The sequence below is a fragment of the Corella eumyota genome, chromosome 6 (assembly GCF_963082875.1).
Source record: "Corella eumyota chromosome 6, kaCorEumy4.1, whole genome shotgun sequence".
NCBI lineage: Eukaryota > Metazoa > Chordata > Ascidiacea > Phlebobranchia > Corellidae > Corella > Corella eumyota.
This window is the reverse complement of record NC_137495.1, coordinates 8,054,411-8,073,753: the sequence shown is the minus strand read 5'-3', so window position 1 is coordinate 8,073,753 and position 19,343 is coordinate 8,054,411. Positions and strand designations below refer to the sequence as shown.

At 32.1% G+C, this 19,343-nt stretch overlaps 5 protein-coding genes across 5 annotated transcripts; 2 read left to right on the top strand and 3 right to left on the bottom strand.

Moving 5' to 3' along the window:
- The first annotated feature begins 473 nt into the window (after positions 1–473).
- LOC145755426 (ubiquinol-cytochrome-c reductase complex assembly factor 1-like) lies at positions 474–2,225 on the top strand. The gene is made up of 4 exons (XM_082571661.1): positions 474–843; positions 1,016–1,141; positions 1,264–1,483; positions 2,050–2,225. The coding sequence occupies exons 1-4, from the start codon at positions 511–513 to the stop codon at positions 2,184–2,186; spliced, it is 816 nt and encodes a 271-aa protein (XP_082427787.1). The 5' UTR covers positions 474–510; the 3' UTR covers positions 2,187–2,225.
- Positions 2,226–3,028: 803 nt separating this feature from the next.
- LOC145755537 (uncharacterized) lies at positions 3,029–13,192 on the top strand. Its single transcript, XM_082571774.1, has 20 exons — positions 3,029–3,606; positions 4,037–4,197; positions 4,602–4,728; positions 4,821–4,907; positions 4,987–5,174; positions 5,634–5,723; positions 5,873–5,983; positions 6,820–6,981; positions 7,116–7,183; positions 7,309–7,531; positions 7,605–7,718; positions 8,419–8,544; positions 8,819–8,940; positions 9,747–9,852; positions 10,302–10,427; positions 10,636–10,739; positions 11,187–11,303; positions 11,888–12,039; positions 12,217–12,424; positions 12,952–13,192. Exons 1-20 carry the CDS (start codon positions 3,542–3,544, stop codon positions 13,030–13,032), a joined length of 2,538 nt encoding a protein of 845 aa, XP_082427900.1. The 5' UTR covers positions 3,029–3,541; the 3' UTR covers positions 13,033–13,192.
- A 1,568-nt stretch (positions 13,193–14,760) lies between these two features.
- On the bottom strand, positions 14,761–15,520 carry LOC145755292 (baculoviral IAP repeat-containing protein 5.1-like). The gene has a single exon (XM_082571519.1). It carries the CDS (start codon positions 15,423–15,425, stop codon positions 15,000–15,002), a length of 426 nt encoding a protein of 141 aa, XP_082427645.1. The 5' UTR covers positions 15,426–15,520; the 3' UTR covers positions 14,761–14,999.
- A 197-nt stretch (positions 15,521–15,717) lies between these two features.
- On the bottom strand, positions 15,718–17,304 carry LOC145755600 (activator of 90 kDa heat shock protein ATPase homolog 1-like). The gene has a single exon (XM_082571838.1). It carries the CDS (start codon positions 17,204–17,206, stop codon positions 16,154–16,156), a length of 1,053 nt encoding a protein of 350 aa, XP_082427964.1. The 5' UTR covers positions 17,207–17,304; the 3' UTR covers positions 15,718–16,153.
- Positions 17,162–19,332, bottom strand: LOC145755599 (ferrochelatase, mitochondrial-like). Its single transcript, XM_082571837.1, has one exon. The coding sequence runs from the start codon at positions 19,230–19,232 to the stop codon at positions 18,018–18,020; it is 1,215 nt and encodes a 404-aa protein (XP_082427963.1). The 5' UTR covers positions 19,233–19,332; the 3' UTR covers positions 17,162–18,017.
- Positions 19,333–19,343: the final 11 nt, after the last annotated feature.

The following is a 19,343-nucleotide window of genomic DNA, read 5'->3' as shown; positions in this document are numbered from 1 at the left end:
TGCTTCCATGCTGTTGCGCCCTTGAGTAAGGGGCTATAAACGGTAAGAACTCTTGCTGAGCCAGCACTTAATCAGCAGTTATCAAGCAAATATGATCTATATAATATCCCAAACTGCTAAAGTCAAACTCAAGACTGGGTCGGAGTATCTAATGTTACTCTATGTTTAGGTTGCGCATTCGACCTTTTCACATCAAGGATAAAAATATATATAAAAAAAATCTAAATGTAGTAAAATTTTTTGTAAAAAAACACTACTTAAAGACAGTACAATGCGCAACTGTTTCAGTTACAAGGCATGCAAAAGTTTAAATTTAGGCAGCAATTTGGTCATCAAACAAATCGTTTTTGCGAATTCTTTCCTACCTTTCTAAAACAAAATTTATATACCAATAAAAATTTGTTTTAACCTAACTACTTTTAGTTAACCTAACTGGGTAAAAAATATTAAAATATTTTTCTTTTTGTAGAATACCATCACATAAAACAAAAAAATATTTAAATCTTCATTATGTTAAGAAAGTTATCTTCACTGAAATCAATATCACTGCAATTAAATTTCCATTCTGGGCCACATTCTAAAGTATTAGAAAACAAACTGTTTTGCTGTAATTGTAGAGCTATGTCCAATGTACTTTTAGTTAATTCTAACAATGACAAGCGTACTTTGAAAAAGTTGACCATGTCAAATACTTTTCATCTTTCAAAGAATTGGAAATCAAATTCTTTATTAGAGAAGGCAAGACAAACTGCTTTTAATTTTGGAATTATTTTACCAGAAAAGTACACAAATGCACAAATAAAAACTGCATCATATCATCTGTTAAAATCCATTTACACTCAGGTAGTTAATTTAAACAGGTTTTTATTATATATAGTTTATTAATATCCGTTAATTTAAGTTTTTACTACACTCGCTAGTAATTGGTTTAATTATTAAATATTATTTTTTAATTGCATGTCTTTCCAAATCAGGTATATAAATAAAACATATAAAAAGCTCTTAATTTTAACAGGTCAGTGAACAAAAAATTTATGAAGTGGCTGGGTTGGAAGACCACTATGATATTTGGTTTAGATTAGTCATGTTGCATATGTGGGTTTTCTTTGTCCGTTTTCAACAAGAAGGTAGAGATGGAAAAGTAAGAAAAATACTGTGTTCTTAAGCATTGTTGTTTTTTTCTTAAATTTATCTCCTTTTAAAGAGATCACATTTTTTAGGCTGAAATAATAGGATATTAACAATCTTTTTATACCTCTTTAGCTCCTAATAAACACAATGACCAAAATATTGTGGTTTGACGTTGAAAAACGAATTAAAGAAATCCACTCTGAACAGAAAAAAAACATCAGGATAAACAAGCAAATGAAAAATGAATACTACTTTGCATATTATATGTTTGGAGCACTTGACGAGGGAATTCTTGGTAGTGATGCACAGCTTGCATCTGCCTTGTGGTCTTTGTTTTATTGTGAAAATAAAGGTAACTAAATTTATATATATTATCAATAAATTAAGTTGATAATTTTTAATATAAATTAATATAGATATGCATAAACATTACTGAATTAAGAATAGTGTTCTTACCACTACACCACGCTGCCGGTGTTTTATATATGCAAATAAGTTGAATATAAAGTTTAACTTGAACCAGCAGCTTGGTGTAGTGGTAAGAACACTTGCTACACCACACATTGTTGGTTCAATCCCCACTGCTCTAATGCTGTAGCGCCCTTGAGTAAAGCGCTATAAACAGTACGAACTCCTGCTGAGCCAGCACTTAATCAGCAGCATATTTATCGGGCAATTATAATCTATAATATCCCAAACTGCCACAGGCAACTCGAGACTGGGTCGGAGTATCTGATGTTACTCTATGTTTAAATCGAGCATTCGACTTTTCCACATCAAGGATTAAGATATATACAAAAAAAAAAATTATAATAAATTTTTTTTTCCAAATTTTTTTATAAATCAAATTTATATTTCTTATTTTAACTATACAATATTTATTTTTTTTAGTGTTTTGTTTTAATTGTTATTTTTCAGGTATTGTTGAAGCCTGGCATGTTGAGTCACTATTGCATTATGTTCGATTTACGATGAAGCGAATGGACAACGTGGATATGGACAAACTTATTACCTATGCAAAGCAGTTTGAATGGTTTTTACCTGCAGAATTTTAAAGTGACACAATTTCGTTCAATAATTTTTTCTTCTTTTAAATAAATTATACGTATTTTAAATAAGAAGTCTTAAGTTTAGTGGTTCATAAATGTGGTGCAGTCAGTGGACAGTTAGTAAAAATTTTAAATACGGTGTTTTAAAAGTCTATTAAAATAAATTTAAAGGGCAGGTAAACAAAATTTAATATGTTTTGTATATCATTTGTATATTATCTTTATCCTCGATGTGGGAAAGTCGAATGCGCGTCTTAAACATAGAGTAACATCAGTTACTCCGACCCAGTCTTGAGTTGCCTGTGGCATCAGTGGGGATTAAATCCACGACCTTATGGTGGTGTAGCAAGTGTTCTTACCACTACACCACGCTGCCGGTAAACTTGTTAAGCCATGTGTTGACAAATTTGCAACAATATAATAAGTTCAAAACCAACAGTTTTGAACTAAATTTAAATCTACAATCAAATGTTGCAGCGATTGCTTAAAAAATTTACAGTCCTTATTAAAATATAAAGATCAGGTTAACTAAATTTGCATAAACCCGTTGCTTTGTCCTCACGGTTAATAAAGAAAATTGCAACATCTACCGACGAAAACAATGACGTGATTTTGTCGTAATTTTTTTCCGAGCTTTTAGGTTTTTAGTAAGTTAGGCACAAGGCAAAACGAGTAAACAAAGTCATAAAGCAAATGAATTAAAACTAGACCAATATTTTAATTAAAACTAGACCAATATTGTAAAACTAACAGATTATTGTTTTGTTTTTTTTGTGAAAAAAAAATGTTGCTATAACTTAAAATATCTTAGGTCGCTTTTTTTTTTTCGGACAATACTAAAGAACGGAATGCTGGACCCGAGAACCGTATGTTAACGTTAATAAAAATTCGCGAAATGCGGGACGGAACGGCATTTTTGTACTTTACTGCGGGATAAATGCACTATTTACCTAACTGCCTAAAGGTTTTAGGGATGATGCTGGATTGACTTTAAATGCCTAGCTGCCTAGAAATGTTGCTAAATCGACTATAAAAAAAACAAAAAAAAGTGCCAGAGAAGATTAGAGAAGGGTATACATATTCCGTCCTTTTCCGCATCCAGCGTCTTTTTGTTACTGTTTACATACGGGTTTAGTCAGTATTTCCCGCACGCCGCAACCTTTCGCATCCCATATTTAAGTACTACCCTTTTTTCGTTTGTTCGTATATATATTGTTTGATTGTCAGATTGTTGTTTAACACACTCTTTAAATTTAGACAGACATAAACTACTGGCTTGTTGCTAAACTTTAAAGTTAACGTCACATACCAAACACCATATTTTATTACCTCATCTGCTCATTACAGTACTTAACTTAAAAATGGAAATGGATCATATGGAAGACGGGGAATTAGTGGATAATGTGATTACTCATGGCGAAAAGCGGTATAATAAACTTGTTTATTCCACCAGAATTTTAATCTTTAAAACTTAATGAAAGACTGACCTATAAGCCACCCACAATTAACTTTTTATATAGACCGGCAGCGTGGTGTAGTAGTAAGAACACTTGCTACAACACACATGAGGTCGCGGGTTCAATCTCCACTGATCTCATGCTGTAGCACCCTTGAGTAAGGCGCTATAAACGGTATAAACTCCTGCTGAGCCAGCACTTATTCAACAGCATAATTACCAGGCAATTATAGTCTCTATAATATCCCAAACTGCCACAGGCAACTCGAGACTGGGTCGGAGTAACTTATGTTACTCTATGTTTAAGTCGCGCATTCAACTTTCCCACATCGAGGATAAAGATATATACAAAAAAATATATATATATATATTTAACCTAAACAATTCTTCATATTTGTAGTGATCATTCTTTAATAGAAGAAGATGTTTACGAAGAAACTTTATCAATTAAACCCCCTCCCGTTAAAAAACACAAGCGACATCATAAAAAACACAAAAACGGAAAAGAAGAGAAGAAAAAGAAAAGAAGGAGATCAGATTCTGACGATAGAAAACACAAAAGTAATTTTTATCATCTAAAATTGTCCTAATTCTTTATAATAAATTAGTTTTTTTTTGTTTTAAATATCCAAGATCTAGAAAGGTCTTCACGACCTAAACATTGAGTAACATCAGCTAACTTTACCCTGTTTCGAGTTGCCTTTGGCAGTAGTTTAAGTTATTATTATATTATAGATTATAATTGCTTGATTTTTAACTGCTGGTCAGGTGTTGGCTCCGCATGAGTTTTTACTGTTTATAACACCTTACTTAAAGGTGCTTTAGCATAATAACAGTGGGAATCAAACCCAGGACCTTATGTAGTAAAGCCTAGTGATGCAACCAAACCACTGTGGTGATTTAAAAATGTGTGTATTGTTTTAACATTGACAAACTTAAATTTATTTGATTTAAACCAAATAAAGGTGAAATATTCGAACGTGCTTCTATTCAAGAAAATGGAAGCAAGGTTAGACTTGAAAACAAAAGAATTCCAGACTCTGTTGAGCAAAGGAATGACAGAGATTATAACTTAGGTCGTATAAACGACAGGTTTGTTCAAAAAATTGATCTGGTTTCACGTTAATATCAGTATTCAGTGACACTTCATTTTTAGGTTATTTGACTTGTGTTTTTACAAATAGATTGCACAATAGAAACTTAGACAAAAGAAGTTATAGCAGTGATCGAACCACACAAAAATACAACAACCCAAACCCCAGGGATCAAAGGTAAGAATTCCTAAAAAAATAAAATATTGGATAAGATTTTTATAAATTTAATTTTAATATTGTTAACCAACTGTTGTAGAGATAGTCATGGCCGAGATTCAAAATACGACAGAGATCGTAATTATACAAACAGCAGTAACACTAGAGTTAGGCCGCTGTCTTACAGAAATGATAGTGACAAAAAAGGTAGGAATTTTAAAGATCAGGGCTATCGGCAAAAACCTATTGAAGATGCCAGGGGTAAAATAAATCAAAGACGCGAAGAAGGTGAAATAACATTTTAATGAGTTTTTTAATAGTTTTGTTGTTGTTTTTTCATTAAACCTTTGCTGAATATTAAGCTGCTAATTAAGTTTTGGCACAGCAGTTGTTTATACTGCTTATAGCTTCTTACTCAAGGGCGATACAGCATAAAAGCAGTGGGGATCAAACCCAGGACCTTATGTACTGTAGTGAAGCCAATTGTTCTGACCACCACACCAACCTGCCAATAATTTGTGCATACATTGCCTATTTTTCCATAATTACCTTTAATTTTAACTATATATATAACCTTGCTTGCCCTAACTATTATAGTTAAATAAATCATTTTTATAACCTTTGTTTTAATTGATAGCAGTTTGTAGGTTATATTGCTTGCTATGTGTATCTTTGGTTTTTACAGTAGTTGTAATTCCGGAGTGAATTGCAAAGAAAAATGCACTTTTTACAATTTCCTATTTTTAGGGAAAGCAAAAGTTCCTTTGTTAGTTCGTCAGTTTGATAATGACGAATACAAACCCAGAAGTCAGCGTCGTGAAAATAGAGAAGAAAGAGGTTGGAATTTTGTTTTTAAATTAATGCTACTTTTTATCTAGTCTACATTTTGAATATACTTACCTTAAGGAATGCTCTAAAAATTAAGTTGAGTTTTAAAATGGTTTAGAAATTCTTTGTATGTATTAATCAAAATTTTATTTTTTTAGGTAAACATGACAGAACAGTTTCAAGTTCAATTTTACTTTCATCCAACTCAAATAACTCAAGTGCTCCATCTAGAAAATCTGACACAGCAATACCGCAACGTAGAAAACTTGGTAGGGTTGTGTTTTGTTCAAACAATAATTAACATCTTCTTGTTTAACTTTTCCAGGATAATTTACCCGTGCACCGCATTAGCAGTAAATTTATATATATAATAGGGATGGGCTGAAATCCAAAATACTCGGATTCGATAAGCCCGAGTATTTTGTCGCGATACTCGATCGAGTACTCGGTTATGACGTCATTTAAACTTATATAACTGGTTACCAGAATCTTTCCCGCATAGTTTTAAAACTCCAAAATTTGCCAAAAAACACGTATTTATGAATTATAAAGTGTTTAACGTTGGCAAAACTACTTACCGCTGATAGCAATATCATTTTAATTCCAACCGAAAATGTAAAAGTCTCAAATTTATTATGCTTAAAATTTTACTAAGTGTATTTGTTGCGCAATCGTTGCTTAAATAACGTAATATAATTGAGAGTAGATTATAAATTATTAGAAAAAGACAAACCTCATGTTTTTTTTATGTTTAGTAAATCATATTCGATCTTGAATGACAAACTATTACTTGGCAGCCGAGTACTAAAAAATGCTCTACGAGCACGAGTATTTAAATATTCGTAATACTCGGGCCGAGTACTCGAACTCGGATTCGATTGGCCCATCCCTAATTAGCAGTAATTTTATATATTTAAGGGCCTTTAAATTAAATATTCATTAAACATATATATACTATACATTCTGATATATTAAAAACTTCCAATTAATCAACAGTCTGTGGTGTGGTATACCCATAGCATCAGACTACAAAAATTAACTGACAGTATATATACCTTTTTTATTTGGTTCATGAAATTAAAAATTTATGTTTGAATATTTTTAGATCGGGGTGGGGGTCGAGATGTATCTCGTAGACTCACCCCCGAAACAAAAGCCGACAAGATCAGAACAAATTCACCAAGAAAAAAGAAGGAAGAAAATGCAGAATTAGCAGAAAGAAAGAAGGAACTTAATGCTGAAGTTATAAGTAGTGAAGACTCATCAGGTCAGAAGACACAAATTATACTAAACAATAATCAATTTTGAATTTTAGTATTAAAAATATTGAGGTTTGATTATTTTTATTGTGAAATGGGTCTAAAAAAATAACAAAAAATTACCTGTTTTTTTAAACTTTAGATTCTTCTTCGGACAGCGAAAGTGAAGTTTCGGAAACAGAACCAAAGAAAACAGAACAAACAAAAGCGGTAATTTACAATAAAATGCTCTGTTATTAGATTGTTTAGCTATTATTTAATTGCCCAAGGCAATATACATGGAAAGTGAAAAGTAATATTAATAATTAAGTTTTTTTTTTCTAATGGTAAAATAGATTTCTGAAGAAGTCCATGATTCCTCCGGAGATGAATCTGAAGAAGATGTAGAAGTGGGAGAGAATGCTTCCTCTTCTTCTTCTGATGGCGAGGAGGGTTCTTCTTCCTCTGGAGAAGAGGTGGAAGGTAGCGAGGAAGACACTGATCAAGATGCGGAGGAGGGTTCAACAGAAGAAGAGGAGCCGGGAAGTGATGCAAGTGTGGAAGAGCAAAAAGAAGGAGGTTTAAAATCATCAAGATAAAACATTTTTTTTTTTACATAATATTTTTAAAAATGCAATACCAAATTTTATAGATCCAACATCTAGATTTGACTCTCCCAATCATCCAGTTGGGGAAGAGGAAGCAGTGGAAGAGGAGGAGGAGGAGTTGCATTTAGAGGAGAAGTTTGATGATCCTCCTACTCCTGGTAAGTTGGAAAAATGAGGGTTACGGTCAGGAAACGACTGATTAGCAGAGATGGTTTTTGAAAACAAACTTCTCGAGTTAAAATTGAATAAATTTAGTAATAATTTGACAAACTACTAAGTAACTAAAAACCAGTGTTAAAATAAGTATTCTAAGTAGGTTAATCTCTGCTAATCAAGCTGCTTTGGCTAACCCTCATAATTTTACTCCATAACTTTTCGAGGTTTTAAATTTAAATAATAATTTGTGGGGGTAGAGCACGTCAAGGAGTAAAAAACTATTTTGTTTCGAAAATAATCAATTTTATTTTGTTCAGGTTATTTATGTTATACAAATATAATTTATAGCCAAAAGACACACAAACTGTACGAATATTTTTTTTAACATAAACAATAAACTTTATAAAAAAACAAAAAAATTGATAATTTAGTTAGGGCTCTCTCCATAAAACTTTTGCACAGTCGATTATAATTTCGTTTCAGGAAGAGCAAGAATCACCGGCAATATGAGAAAGGTGTTGTGTGTCTGTGATTTATTCAAAAGTGATTTTCTCTTGCGTGGAAACACTACGATTTGCAGACGTCTTCACTATTTCAAACCTAACAATAAATTAAACATTTTTCGAAAAAAACAAATTTTTTTTCGGAAAAATTTTTTTTGTGATTTTTTTTTTTTTCTAAACTTATGTTCAAATCAAACAGAGTCAGCGTTGCCATTTTATTTTCCGGCAATCCAGGGCTGCCGATCCGTTGATGAATTTCAGTGTCTTAATCGAGTTGAAGAAGGAACATATGGGGTTGTTTATCGCGCAAAAGATAAAAGAACAGGTTTTTTAAAGACCTGTTTTTTAAACTAATCCTAAATTTAATCATTTATTTGGATTTAAGCTATCACAAATATCAATACTTGATTAGAGTTTTTTTTTTAATTTTTTGAAGGATTTTTATATACAAGCTTAAACAATGGGATTTTTATTTATGTATAACTTTAATTTATTTTTGATCATAATCTTATTATTTAATAAATTTTCAACCCGTTCTGTATAAAAAGTTAAGTTAAAACCACAAGAAATTAGTCACTAAAATATAGCTCGAATTTCAGATCAAGTCGTTGCTCTAAAAAGATTAAAAATGGAAAAAGAAAGAGAAGGATTTCCTATCACTTCACTCAGGGAAGTTAGCACTCTTCTTAAAGCTCATCACCCCAATGTAGTGGGGGTGCAGGTATGTAAAAAAGTAATGTATTTTTGATACGCCATGATATATATATAGTCATATTCTCTATCTGCTATTTTTAAGTGTTAAAAGAGTAAATTTGCTTTAAAATTTGATTTTTGTGCACTATTGGCCGGCTGATGCATGTAAATCACATATTGACCGGCAGCGTGGTGTAGTGGTAAGAACACTTGCTACACCACACATGAGGTCGTGGCATAATTATCTGGCCATTATAGCATAATTATTCGGCCATTATAATTTGTAATATCCCAAACTGCCACAGGCAACTCGAGACTGGGTCGGAGTAACTGATGTTACTCTATGTTTAAGTCGTACATTCGACTTTCCCACATCGACGATACAGATATATACAAAAAAATATATATATTTTTACAATATTAAATAAAATAAAAATGACTGGCATTATGGTGTAGTGGTCACTTGGCTTTACAACTTGGGTTTCAGGGTTCGATCCCCATTGCACTTCTGCTGTAGCACCTTTAAGTAAGGTGCTTTAAGCGGTATAAACTCCAGATAACACTTAATTAACAGCTTAATTATTGCGCAAATATACTCTATATTACTTAAACTGCCACTGGCATCTCAAGACTGGGTAAGGGTAACTGATGTTACTCAATGTTTAGGTTGAAAAGTCAACCTATAAATGAAAAAAAATATAAAAAATAAAAATGAAGAGTTTTGTTATCATTTTTTTCTGATTTGAAGTTTTTAAGAATAGTGCCATTTTATTTGTAAATGTTGGCACAAAAAATTTTTATTTATTTTTTTTTTACAAGTTTTAATTGATACAGGAAATAGTTGTTGGTTCAAATGTTGATAAAATTTACATAGTGATGGAATATGTGGAACATGATCTTAAAACTTTAATGGAAACGATGAAGCAACCTTTTCTTGTCGGCAAGTTTACTTTTTTATGTTTTTTTTTTAATTTCTGAGTTTTATTAAATTTCCCTTGTCAGAATATTTTCTTTACAGAATGTTCGTACCAATACTTTTATTTTTTTTATTTATACTTTTTTTAGTTTTATTTATTTTTGATGTGAAAAGGTCGACTTCACGACCTAAACGTGAAGTCACATCAGTTATTCAACCAAATCTTAAGTTGCCTTTGGCAGTTTGGGATACTATAGGTTTACAATTGCCCAATATTTAAGCTACTGGTTAAAGTTGACTCAGCAGAAATATACTGTTAATAACGCCTAAGACTCTTAAAGCATAGGAGCAGAGGGGATAGAACTTGGAACCTTATGTAGTGAAGCCAAGTGTTCAGACCACTACACCACGCTGCTAGTTTTGCTATGAATTGATTTATAAACTTATATGTAAGCATATATTTTATTGTGTAGGTGAAGTAAAAACAATAATGATCCAGTTATTACGGGGGGTTCATCATTTACATGACAATTGGATTTTACATAGAGATTTAAAAACATCAAACTTACTTTTAAGCCATAAAGGGATCTTAAAAATAGGTATTTAAATTTTTTGTTGTGAATATTTAAAAAAAAATTTTCATCATTTTTAGGTTAGATTGTCACATTTTTAAACTTAATTTTATTGTAATGGTGATCCTTTCAAAAAAAAGATTAGAGTTATTTTAAATACAAAATTGTATCGAAAAGTTGTATTTTCTTAAATCAAGTCTTTCTTATAGTAATCGATTTTCCATTTTGTTGTTAGCTGATTTTGGACTAGCAAGGGAATATGGGTCTCCCTTAAAACCTTACACCCCAATCGTTGTTACTCTCTGGTACCGATCACCCGAATTATTGCTGGGTGCAAAGGTGAGAATTTTAAAAGTATTTTGCCTTGCCTTTTAACAAGTAAAAACCTTAGGGCGCTTATCGTGTTAATATTTTCGTGTTTTTTTTATTTAAGTTTCATTGCGTTTAAATGCCCGGCAGCGTGGTGTAGTTGTAAGAACACTTGCTACACCACACATGAGGTCGTGGGTTCAATCCCCACTGATCTCATGCTGTAGCGCCCTTGAGTAAGGCACTATAAATGGTGTAAACACATGCTGAGCCAACACTTAATCAGCAGCTTACAAATACCAGGCAATAATAATTTATAATATTACAAACTGACAAAGGCAACTCGGACTGGGTCGGGGGTAACTGATGTTACTCTAAATTAAGCTCGTTAAGTTGACCTTTCCACATCGAGGATAAATAATCAAAAAAATCTAGTTTACAATATTTATTATATACAGCACAATATTTATTATATAGGAATACTCAACTGCAGTTGATATGTGGAGTGTTGGATGCATTTTTGCTGAACTTTTGAGCCTAAAAGCTTTGTTTCCTGGCAGGTCGGAAATCATGCAACTTAATCTCATATTTAAGGTTTGTGCAAATCTTGAAAGATTACAGAAAACCATTTTATTGAATATACCTGTTAACAAAAATAATTTTAACCATATCACTTTTACCGAGAACCATTTTATCAACACAAATATCCCCTTATTAAAATCATTTTACCAATAAACCCATTATCAAAAACTACTTTATTAAATATACCTATACATGAAACCATTTTACTAAATAGACTAATTACCAAACTATATGGCACATTTTTTTGTATATATCTTTATCCTCGTTGTGGTAAAGTCGAATGCGCGGCCTAAACATAGAGTAACAACTGTCCAACCCAGTCTCGAGTTGGCTGTGGCAGTTTAGGATATTATAAATTATAGTTGCCCGATAAATATACTGCTGATCAAATGCTGGCTCAGCAGGAGTTGATACCATTTATAGCACCTTACTCAAGGATGCTACAGCATAAGATCTGTGGAGATTGAACCCACAACCTCATGTGGTGTAGCTTTTTTATTTAATTTATTTTTTAAAAAACTTCTGTTGTGTGTAAAGTTTTTGATAACCCAAATTAAATAAAATAGTAGTTTTTGACGTGCACTATGTTAACATAGGAGTTGGGCTCTCCAAGTGAGAAAATATGGCCTGGTTATAATGACTTACCTATAGTAAAGAAGACTTCTTTTGCGGAATATCCATACAATACTTTGCGCAAAAGGTTTGGGGCCACCGAACTCTCCGATAAAGGCTTCGATTTATTAAATAGGTAAACAAGTTGATTCGGTACTAATTGTCAAACTTATGTTGTTTTTTATATGCATGTTAGTTAAAATGAGTATTTCTACCTCCTTTTATTAAAAAAAATAAAAAAAAACACAATTAATAACTTAAAAAACTTCTTGTTGGTCAAGTGTTACCAAATAGATGTTTTAACTCTATTTAGATTTTTAACCTACTGCCCGGCCAAAAGAATAAGTGGAATCAACACCCTAAAACACGAATGGTTCAACGAAAAACCAAAACCTGTTCAACCTTCTATGTTTCCTACATGGCCAGCCAAAAGCGAGCAGACCAAAGTGAAAAAGACGAACACGGAAACTGCTGAATGTCCCAAACCTCCTGCTGGTGCAATGGGCTACAACAAATTGCTGGTACATACATTGATTTAGTTTTTTTTTCGTATTTATTTATTCGCAGTGTGGAAAGGTTAACTTCGCCGCTAAACATAGAGTAACATTTGTTACCTCGACCCAGTCTCAAGTTGCCTGTAGCAGTTTGGGATATTATAGATTATAATTGCCCTGTAATTATACTACTGATTAAGTGCTTGCTCAGCAGGAGTTTATACCGTTTATAGCGCCTTACTCAAGGGCGCTACAGCATGGAGTCAGTGGGGGTTGACCCCATGTGTGGTGTAGCAAGTTTTCAAGTTCATACCATTTATTACCCATTTTTTAAAGGCTTTACAGCATGAAAGAAGTAGGGGTCGAACTCCGGTTTCATGTAGTGATTCTTAATTCGTTTTAAAATAATCTTTCGTTAGAAATTATCACAAAAATAAGTTCGGCATATCAAGCTTTCTTTGCTTTTTAATATACGTAATTTATAGTTAAAATCAATCAAACAAAGCATATTCTCACATGAAAAAATTAAGTTTAAACTCCATTGATTATTTCAGAACGAAGAAATTGGTTTTCAACTAACCGCTCCAAAACACGGAGTCAGTAAATACGGCACCGGGTTCAGCTTACAATTTTAAACACCTTCGCCCAATAACAATATTGTCTCCTATCTCCTACTTCTTTTATTCCATGTGTATTTTTCCGTCTATTTTTTAGCCTAATTAAATGCGATCACGCCAAAATTTTTCTTTGTTTTGCAAACATTTTTCGTTTGTAAATAAATTTGTATTATCTTGACAGCTTGGAATGAATTTCTTTTTTGCACGTTAACTTACAGGTCACTAAACCCAGTATAGATTAAACTAATATTAATTACTATAAATCAAATATTTTCTAAAGTAATAATGATTAAATAACAAAATAAATGCAAAAATATTTTGAGTGACTAGAAGCATAGTTTAAGCATAGTCTAACCACAAAACACAATGACTTTTCTTTTGATTTATTGTCACATTTTGATTTAATCTTTTTAGTTTCTGTAGCAAAGAGACATTTTGGTATTTTATTATACAATTTTAGTAAGGCTAGAGTAGAATATTAGTAGTATTTTGGCCTATGTGATATATATATAACTTCAATATTAGCACAAATTGGGTCAAAAAAGGCCAAAAAGTTTTTGTTTCACTGATTATTTCGGGTAATTTTATTTTATATTCTGTAAATCAAGTCAATGGGCCTCTAATAAAATGTTTAATATCGGGTTTTGACATTAGGCAAAAATTTAAGAAATGAGCCATAACTTTATTAAATACTCTTTTTTAGATAAATTTTATTTTAATCAATTCTTTTTTAATGGTACAACCAAAATTAAATTTGGCTTATATATAATATGGTACCAATAATATGTCAAATAAGGTTGATCATTTTAAAAAAGTAATATCCAAAGCGATTCTTTTAATACATGAAAACTATAAATGTTTAATTTAAAAAGCAGGATTATAATTTATTTGTTGCTCATGCAAATTAATGATTACACACCTTTGTAAATTAAAAAACATTTCAAATTAAAACTATTTTAACTTGAACTTATTTAAAAGGTTTAAACATTTTTTTTAAATATTGTATATATAAAGTTTAAAGCCATCATTTATATAATTTTTAATACATAGTGTATGTATTTTTTAATTTACTTTGGGTTCAAAACTAAGACTGAGAGGCATAGCACCACAATCTTTACCCTAAACACATTAGGCCCATTTTTTCTTGAGCCTTGGTCTTTGCATTTGTTTCTAAAACATGGGATATAACATAGAAATGCCTAAAAAGTAAAAAATTTAAAGTAAACAAATTGGCCAAAACCAGATTTTACTAGAAAAATATTTTAAAACTATTTAAAATTTAATTAAAATTGTTCTAATTTTTATGCTATAACAACTACCATCAAGTGTCCAATAACAAACAACTTTTAAATCAAAAAAAACTGTTGTACAATATCAAATGTGCTAGGCAAAAACTTACCCATTTTGTGAAAAACACAGCCTCAAGCAAATTAAAAGCAGTACATATAACACTTTTTTTTTCTTTTAACTTGGTTAAATGCCACAGTATTTCTGGTTGAGATTCTTGAGCAGAATAAAGTAGTACTACATTAGCAACTAAATCCAATTTTGAGTACAATTACAAACTACTTATTCCCCTTAACCTTTTAACAACAAATACCAGTTAATCACGTGAATATATATATACAACTTAAATTAAAGTTAATTTTAATTAAGACAAAACATATTAAAAATATAACTTTTAAAATAGTTTTGTTTTTATTTTAAGTACATATGTTATATACAAATATTTAAAATAAATGGGTATACAATATTGTATATAATCATCTTTACAATTGTACTCTTGAAAAAAATATGTATAATATATATAGTTAAAATGGTTGAGATGTCAAGGATCTAAAAATCAACCTACTATATCAGAATGAAAAATTGTAATGTGATACTAAAAGCTTGGAAAGTTGTGCAAAAAAAGATCTCAAGCAAGAGTTTAAATGAAAAATTATATTCATGTTTTATTTGGATAGTCAGGCTGTCAGGTAAACCAGTTAACTTAATTGGCTTTTAGCTTTTAGTTCATTGTATTTTTCCTCAAATCGCTTACACTCTTGATCTCTTTTGCCAATAATAATTGCTGTTTTGTTAGCATGGTAGAGCTGAAAAAAGTCCTTTAACTTCATTGTTGTATCGCGTCTGTCAATGTCTAATTTCATAAAAGCACACCCCTTTTGGTGACTTTTATGCTCTTGTTCAGGGTCATCATTTGGCTCCCACCCCTCTAAGTCCTTTAAACAAACAAAGCATCTGGCTTGATCAGGGCATCGGATCGGATCTGGGCGGTAAAAACCAGATCGGGCCATATTTTCGGCGGTGCATTTTTCGTTTCTTTTTGTAAACGGCCATGTCTTCTTTTCCTTGAAAGTTTGAAGGCGGTCGTTGTAGTCGAAATACGGTAGAGTCTGACTCAACGCCATTGTTACTTGATTAATAAAAATATACAACAATTGGCAGATTGGGTATTAGCTTTTAAAAAATAGATTTGTTTGTAAATAAAAAACTGACTGCCTTCAACTCGCGCGTTTGTTTTGAAAATAAAAACAGCAATGGTAACTCAAACACGTCAGTACCGTAATATAATTTTTCTAATTGACTATCCTCGATTTTCAATAAATAGTTTGTTTAAAAACCCTGTTGTTGTTAACTTTCTACAAAAAAATTAAATATTAAAATAAGATATTATTTTCAATACTTTAAAAAAACATTCCGTTGATTTAAAAATTTTATTTCATTTAAAAAAATTACATGTAAAACAAGCACTAAAGGCTATGTAGAGAGTTGGACTGCAATCATTAAACAATATAACAGATTCCTGGAATTAAAATGTTTAAATACACTAGCTTAAGATGCACTTTTTATTTTTGAATTTAACTAAAACATGGCATATGCTAACAGATTTAATTCTATTTTGATGTAATTAACTGAAGCATATATATTCATAAAAAGGAAAACTTTTTTATATGCTAAACACTCAAGTGAAAAACAAATAAATTATGCTACAAAATTTCCTAATACTTAAGTTATGTACCAAAACTTTGTTCGTTAATACAAATTCAGTAATAAAAATTTATAAATACTTTAGTTGCCAAATACTGTATATACAGATATTTTTGATTTATATTCTGGTCATTTTAGCAAATTCTTATTACAAGATGCTTGACCCATAACCAAATGTTTGTTTTATAGATGACCAATAGTATCGCTTCCAGCCAACTCTGGTCGCTTCCACACAATCCGATGGAACACCAGACTGCTCAAGATCAATTGTGGCTCCATTTGGCGACTGCTTAATGGTTAAAATCACATTGGAATAATGTGCATCTGGCCAGCTTTTTAACCTCCATTTCATGACAATTTTGGCGTCGGTTCTGACCCTTATATATTGCCCAATCACATTGCCGTCAAAAAGGGTGAAAGAATTTCCACTGAGCGCATCTTCGTTTACAGCACATCTTGCCCAAGCTGAGACACGTTCCTTTTTTGTCAAAGTTAAAAAGAGCTCCGTTGTATCTGTCATGAAGGTTTCTGACATTCTGAGCTTTTTCGTGTGGATCTTTGCTCCTGTGCCATTCGTTGTCGAATTCACCGGCATTTTTAAATTTTTCATCTCATTGTTTATATTTTGTTGATTTACGCTTGAAACTGAACTGTTGGTTGAATTTTTATTTGGCAAGTCTTTTGCCGGGCCTGTCGGACATTGAATAGAAGATGCACATTCACTTTTAAGAGCATCAACATATGTTTGTAACTGTGCCTGGATTGCCTTAGTGCCCTGTTTTCGCATCAAATCCTTTAGCTCGTCACATTTTCTTTGATCTTTGTCAAATAAAATATTGACATCAATTTCATCGGCATCATTCTCTTCACTTAAATTTGGAATTTCGAACAGACCTTTGTATGTAATATCCTTACCACTGAGGGTGCCTTTCCATTTTCCCTTCACCACAAACTCGTAGAAACAAATGATTTTATTTTTGCGGTTGTTAATCGAGGCTTCTCCCTCGCATGAAGTAATTTCTTCAATCACTGCTGAACCAACAGCTGGGTCTTCTACTTCAAGACCTTTCAATAGGGATTTAATTTTCTTTTTTGACCAATCAGATGCATCACGTTCACGCCAATGCCAGTTGTTTACGTTGTGCGAGTCAGCACGTTTTTCTACTATCCATCGAGGGTCACCTTCACCCCATTTTGCCATTTTAAATTTTTTTTTTTTTTTTTTTTTTAAATTTAAAACTTATTCAAAAATTTAAAACCCCTAATTTATAAACCTGTAATATAAAGTATCATATGAGTTCACAAATATATTGGAAAGCTGCATATTAGAACAAAAATGCACCTTTAAGGTGTTAGTATCAGCATACAAGATTAAAGGCTGCTGGGCAGCTGGTAACATAATTAATGTGGCACAATAATGTCAAACAATTGATTTAACCTAATTGGAAATAATACTTTTGTAATTAAAGTAGCAGTATAGCTTAAATTATTTATATAGAATTGCACTTATTTTTGAACTTTGATAAGGCAATAAATGCAAAGGTAAAACTTCTTGGCTAACATTGTTTTCAATACAAAAATTCCAAGAAAACAATAACCTAAACATATGCCACAAACAACAGTTTATAACAACAGATTAGTGTAAATTACAAATAAAAAAAATTTTTTTTATCAATAAAAAAAATACAAATTGACATTTAACATTACCGTTACTGCAATATAACTATATATTTTCAATTGTACTAAGGAATTAATAACTTATAATGCATAATAAACTTTACACAACTTGCAAAATAATAAAAAATAATTCTTACATTATCCAATAAAAATTTTTGGAGGCGTGCAAATATGGAAAAAACAAAAAAGGTGACTTTAATTAACCAATTGTTGTATATGTCACCTTATTACATTTTAGTGTAGTGACTCTTTAACAGTGTTCCAGTAAGCTTCTAACTGTAAATATTCTCACCACCAATGAAAGTAAAGAACAGAAAATAAAAGTAACACCAGTTTTAAACTTGACCCTCCAGAAAAAAGTTTCTCATGTGTCCACAAACTTGGTTGGTACACAATGGACAACGCAATCGAAACTGAGGCGTGGCGATGTTGTCTTCTTTCAAATGGGTGCTCACGACATCTGCCATGGCTTTAATAAACAATGGACTGTCGTTTAAGGACTCTGCACGATGTATCGTCTCAACGCCAGCCTCTTTTGCCAATTCACCCATGTACTCAATATCCAATTCATACAGCGTTTCAATATGGTCGCTGGTAAATGCAATGGGCACAATAAGCATGTGTTTAAATCCTTTATCACTAAGCCCTTTTATGGCGGCATCAGTTTGGGCACCAAGCCATGGCAAAGGTCCAACTTTAGATTGCCATACAAGGCGATGGGCGTTTGTGTGTCCAACCTTGTCCATTACACGTGAGACGGTTGCGGCAACTTCTGCAGGGTATGTATCACCTCGGTTTACAACTGACATTGGCAACGAGTGGGCTGAAAATAAGATAACAACATCTTTTCGGATATCTTCGGGGAATTTCTGCAAAGCAGCAACTGTTCTTTCAGCAAATGCATCAACTAAGCCAGTGTGGGTAGCCCATCTGTCAATCAAACTCCACTTCATGCATCCAGCATCATCAGCATTCTTTTTGTAGTGTCGGTAAATAGCATTGAGACTGCTTCCCGTCGTTGAACAGCTGTATTGAGGATATTGGGTAAAAGCTACAGCTCTTTCAATTCCATCTGCCTTCATTTCATCGAGGGCATCCTCTGTTAACGTCGGGACATATCGAAAACCGATGTAATGCTTATGAGGGGCAGTGCTGGGGCTTATTTTGTCTAAAATTTTAACCATTTCTTCACCTTGTATATTGGTCCAGCGCTTAATAGGAGATCCCCCTCCGATGACCTTATACTGTTCCATAATTTTCGGCGTTCTTCTTTTTGCAATAAAGGGAGCAATTCTATTTTTGGCCGGAAGAGGAATCAGGTCGGGATCTGAGAAAAGACGCAGAAGAAAATCGTAAACATCATCCACAGTTTCTGGACCTCCCATATTTAGCAACAAAACTCCAGTTTTTGGATTCGATTGTTGCTCAGAATTTAATCCAACCCCAAGGCTAAACTTTCTGGACGAAAGCTGGGTGAGAATAAGTTGATGATTTTTTGCTGATGTTTGTTGGACGACATTTTGAGCAGTTTTTAACACAGATTTAAACATTTTAAATAAGTTCAACTTGCTATAAAAAAGGAAAAAAATAAATAATTTAAAGGTTTTTTTTAATATTTTTTAAATGCCATTTAAAGTTTAGGAAAGATTTGTTTAATTACT